Consider the following 5425-nt stretch of genomic DNA (forward strand, 5'->3'; position numbering starts at 1 on the left):
ATTTAGCATAGAAATTTCGACCGAATATCACTAGCTATCGCGAGCTGGAAAGGACCCCCGTAAGGACTGCACAGAAACGCGCAAATTTCTTTCAGACTCTCGGTCTGCACGGAGCCTTCTGGTTTTACGCCGCCGTGGCGGTGTGCGGACTGTGTTTCGTAGTCTGCTGCGTCCCTGAGACGAAGGGCAAACAGCTGGACGAGATGAATCCGGATTATGCGCAGGCACGGTAGTATAAGGCCTCCCTGACGGGGGGCCTCTCGAACCTCGAGAAGGCGAACAAGCCTCTACCGGGAGGCGCTTATCCAAACGAGCACGATCCGCGCGATCTGTACAGCAACGAGGCACCGTCGTCGATCGCGCGGCCGTCAGCCGCGACTACGTCGAGCGTCGCGACGTCGTCATCCGCGCGCGCCGCTCACCGCAAGTTGTCCGACTACTGCGGTATCTTCGCCGAGAAGACCAACCGAATCGGCAAAAACGTGGAGAACTTCATGCAGTCGCGTGGTTTGCTGCCGATTCGTCGCACGTTCGACGAGACGTCGCGCGTCGACGTTCCCAACAGCAACGGCGACGTCGTGCGGAACGACGTGCGGGACGAGTACGCGACGCGCGAGAACCGTCGTTCGTCGCATCGTCGCGAGAACCATGACTATCAGAGGTTGCCGAGGAGCAATCGGACGAAACAGCCGCGGGAGTCGCGCGGTAACGCGAGCAATTACGTCGATCGCTCGCACGAGACCGCGCCCCGGCGCTCCAGGAGGCGCGAGTACGTGGCGGATTACGATGACGAGGACGACTGGCAAAACGCAAGAGGTCCGACTGTCTTTAAGCCGATTCTGAGAAACGGCATTAATCATGGCGTAGACGAGAGGCCGTATTACTCGACCCTACCGCGGCGCAGCAGGACCATCAACTTCAAGGATCAAGCGGGCGGCCTCGACTCCCTGGAGAGTGGCCGCCGACGCGCGTATCCGAAGAGCCTGCAGGATCTAACGGATTTGGAGCTCGACGACGTCACGTATCTCGCGTCGTCCCGCGGCGAGCGACTCGATGATTATCGTCGACGTGCGACGGATCAGAACGAGCTCGCTTTCGACGACGATTACCTCAGACTCTGCAGGAACTTGTCGCGACTGGACAGATATCCGCGAGGCGGTAGGTACGAGCCGGGCCAGGTGCACTACGAGCGCGAGTGCCGGACTTTCGGCAAGGACACCGTCGCCTTCATTTACTACAAGACGTGCTACTTATGATCGAAAGAGAACAACAACGAGCGATCGCGACTTGCCTCGTCGACAGACCGTCCATCGATCCGCGCGACGACCTCGCGCAGATATTGGCCCGAGTCTCGAGTTACCCGACGATGCGTATCACGAGCGGGAAAGCATTTTCCACTTGTAATCCATTAGGGACGGGAGTTTCGCAGGACGGTACGATGCCGCGATTGGCAAATCTATCGATAGCGAGTAGACTGCGTTACGGAAATTTCTTCCTTTCCCGTCAAGTTCATATCTTCTCCACGATAACATATCTTTAGATCGCGATGTATGAGGGGTGTTCGCGCGCTCACAAGAGAGAGTGAGCGGAAAGAAACGATTGAAAAGTGACCGACAAAACAAATTGCCTTCGTGTCTTAGCTTTAACGATTAAATCGTTTCTCGACTGATAATCAAGTTGTGTCATTGAGCTTTACATCGTTGCTCCTACTTAACGCCTCTAAAAAAGAAAAGAAAAGAAAATAAAAAAGAACGTGATATCTCTTTTAGAAAGTATCCCGAAAAGAATTAGGTTGATTTTCAATTTTGTATACGAGATCACCGTCACACCCGTTCGAGAACGTCTGGCTATCCGATGGACCTCGTCCCCTCGAAGTGTCTTTAGAAACCGTCAACTAATTGACTATAATTGAAATTGGTACCAAATAATATCTGTGCGTAGCGGTAAATAAAATCCGTATAAAATCGTAGCGCGCGGGTCTCGCGGCTTGCCTATATCGTTTCTCAAAGATATCTTTTTCTTTCGTCTCTTTAGTGTGCGATTCGTCAACGCGTTTCTTATAACGCACGAGGTTCACTCGTGGCGAATGCGACACAGCATTTTCACACGTACCGTGCTTTCCGCGAAAGCATACCCAGCGCGAATGAGAATGTATATATACTGTAAATACATCGCGAGTAAACAAACCGAGTACACGAACCGAGCTCCTAGAGTAGACGCGACGGACTGCTCGTAGACTGCCGGTCGATCTTTCTGCCAAGCAATCGATACACGTTAAGGAATCCACGATTGTTTTCGCTGCTGTATCTTCAATCGTTAAATGAAACGCGAGCGAATTTAATTCGAGAGTATCGCGTCGAAACGGACAGTAAAAACTGTTCTCCCACAAGAACAGCGCAAAAGAACGATTAATGCTGAGGACGACGGTCTTTCGTAGCCAAACACGTTGGGCTTGCAAGAGAGATTCACGATAAGAGGGAGAATACACGAAGCAAATTTTTCGCGGAATAAAATCTGAATGTCGAAGACGAGAATATTTGAGCTCCGCAGTGCAAAGGCGCGCGAATGACTTGACAATGACAATATCAAGTGTAGATGCGTCTACACACCTGCGTTACTTTTCGTATAAAACGCGTATATCCTGTACCCATAGACTATTGTACATTATAAATATATATATATATATATATATATATATATATATATATATATATTAAATTATATATATATAATTAATATATATATATATATATATATATAATTAATATATATATATATTATATATATATATATATATATATATAATTATATATATAATTAATATATATATATATATATATTATATATATATTATTACTATTATTACTGTATTTATGGCACTTATGCGATTAGCGTAATATGACATGAGTAACGATGTGAACAAATTCTCGACAATACTATATATTGCCAAGTTCGCGAAATAGAGCGAAATTCGGTACTGTTAGCCTATTATAAGAGATCACACGTATCCATGACGTTGAAAGCAGTTACGTTGAATATTCGTAGAGAAAGAAAAAAGGCGAATCTTCTTACATACACACATACACACATACATACATACATATATATACACATATACACGCGTCTATAACCGATATTTAGATCCCTCTGAACCTCATCCGACTGCTTTCGACGGTTTCCTGTCTCTCTCTCAAAGGTATGACTATTCACACGCACTCGCTCGAGTGGTCAAGTCGGAAATCTCTATAACGACGTTGTGTATTTTGTATTTTTATATAGTTTGTAGAAAACGCGCGAGAGAGTCTTATTGTGCGTCGGCGACAGGCATTTGTTACGGAAGTCGATCACACTTTACGAAGCAGCTTGCGTCTGTGATGGAACGCGCGTCCTCGCGGAGAAAGATTTCCTTAAAGTGTCCTCCGACACATAGTTTACCGCGAAACTATAACGTGACAACGCAACAGAAGAACCGAAAAGAAAAGAAGAGAGAGAACAATCGAACTAGTCCAATTCCGACGTAGCACGTACCGGAAATACGATATGATAGAGGCAAATCTTTCTGCACGCGGGCTGCGAAGAGAAACTTCTCGTATCAGTAATTATCAACTATCTACCCGTGAGTCATATCCTTGCCATATCGGATATCGTAACGAAGCGTAATGAAAGTCTCGGAAACACATTAACGATTTCTGTACTTAAATACTCCCGCGCAATTTTCTGTAGACAGCGAATGAGTGAGCGAGCGAGCGACTGACACGTTCGTGCAAACAAACAATCGATCAGCACATTCCATTTTTTATGTATTATCACGTGTCGAACTGCACAGGAAGAGTGAAACTGTCGGCATCGAAATCGTAAATTCGGAATATATCAACCACATATCACACCAAGATTAATAACGCTGACACGATCGTTATTGCCATCGCTGTCTACAGGAAGTAAACATAGGTACGTGGTACCATCCTAAACAAAAAAAAATATATCTAACTATGTTATACACGGAGTGTCTTGAAAAAATATATACCCGAGAGCCAATGGAGTTTCGATCGATGTCGCGTTGCGCGTCGGGCGGCTATATTTTTATTTCGTGCATTAAGTGAATTAATAACCACGAGATATACTGCGCTCTTCGTGTTGAGAAAAGATAAAATCGCGCTGACGACTAGCATCTTGGAAGCTTGGTTTGCTAAGTTTGTAAGTTCAAATTAGAAATCTCTATCAGAGTTGAAGTTGGAGATTTTTCCAATCGCTGAACCAAGGTAATTCCAAAGTGGTGTATACATTTTCAATACAACGTGTATTTTACGATGCTCAAAGGCTTGGACGCGGTAATGGATAAGATCCGTACTAGTTTTAACGTGGTGTAAGATGCGCGCATCACGATAAACGATTGACTTCCAGGTTTTACATAGATCGTGAAGATTCTCGGTCATGACGAGATTATCTCGTTCCTGTAGTATATATGTATGTATCGCGCCGAATAAGCGAGCTTTCACCCTTGCCGACTGGCATAATGGATATTCACTGCGATCGCATCACGTCTGATCTTCAACGTGAACGAAACACGTTTTCTCTCCCCCTGTTCCCCGTAGACACGACGTTAAACCGTAAAACAAAATCTGCACTGTGCACTTTCGTGAATTGAAAATTTGTCGTAATATGTAGCGGTAATAGTGGAATTCAGGATTAAATTTCGCATTACTGCACCTCTAGAGTCACGGTAGTCCCGGCAATTAAATATTTGTATTGCATGTGAGGGCATATGTGTGTGTGTGTGTGTACGAGAGAAAACGAACGTAAATGAGTGAGTGAAAGCATGTGTATGTGAAAGAAAGAAAGAGTGTGTGTGTGTGTGTGTGTGTGTGTGTGCGCGCGCGTGTAACTGTATATACCAATATAAACGATGAAAGAAGCTTTTAGACACGTTGATCTTATCTATCGAAATAAAATACGACAAGAAATGGCAAACGTTAAGGATCGCCGAAAACTGTAACACGAAATTTATCACACAGATATTAATCCACATTAGTAAAATACATACCTAGCACGTTATAATCACAATACGAGTATATAAATCTATCTAGGATCTACTTTGAATCTATATCACACACGCGTTATATATCCGGACGTGATGAAGCTTTACTTATGAAATGAAGAAACGACGAATATCACATTCTACTTATCGACAATAAATCTATTATGCAACTTATCGACAATAAATAATATTCAAGTGGAATTAGCGCTGGCCGTCGCTAAGATGATGAAATCTTATATACATATTGTATCGTCGCGGAGAATAAAATTATGAACACGTATTTTCAATGAAGAGAGAACAGAATAAATCGAGATAAAAGAAAAAATATATACATACATATATATATATATATATATATATATATATATATATATATATATATATATATAT

The 5425-nt window shown here is 43.8% G+C and overlaps 2 protein-coding genes and 1 long non-coding RNA gene across 11 annotated transcripts in view; 2 read left to right on the top strand and 1 right to left on the bottom strand.

Moving 5' to 3' along the window:
• Positions 1-655, top strand: part of LOC116848784 (facilitated trehalose transporter Tret1-like) — a 70825-nt gene extending 70170 nt beyond the window's left edge. For all 9 annotated transcript variants that reach the window (XM_032825257.1, XM_032825258.1, XM_032825260.1 and 6 more), the window contains one exon: positions 96-655. In XM_032825257.1, the coding sequence (XP_032681148.1) occupies positions 96-233 (138 nt within the window). In that variant the 3' untranslated portion in view covers positions 234-655. The remainder of the gene's footprint in view (positions 1-95) is intronic.
• Positions 1-5425, bottom strand: part of LOC116848788 (very-long-chain enoyl-CoA reductase) — a 114240-nt gene that overhangs the window by 105414 nt on the left and 3401 nt on the right. The window lies entirely within an intron of this gene.
• On the top strand, positions 2771-3968 carry LOC116848791. The gene is made up of 2 exons (XR_004379020.1): positions 2771-3196; positions 3280-3968. It is a non-coding gene; the product is annotated as an uncharacterized LOC116848791 (long non-coding RNA).

Source organism: Odontomachus brunneus, unplaced genomic scaffold (genome assembly GCF_010583005.1).
Source record: "Odontomachus brunneus isolate Ranch 3 - 2012 unplaced genomic scaffold, Obru_v1 Obru_scaffold_100, whole genome shotgun sequence".
NCBI classification, from domain to species: domain Eukaryota; kingdom Metazoa; phylum Arthropoda; class Insecta; order Hymenoptera; family Formicidae; genus Odontomachus; species Odontomachus brunneus.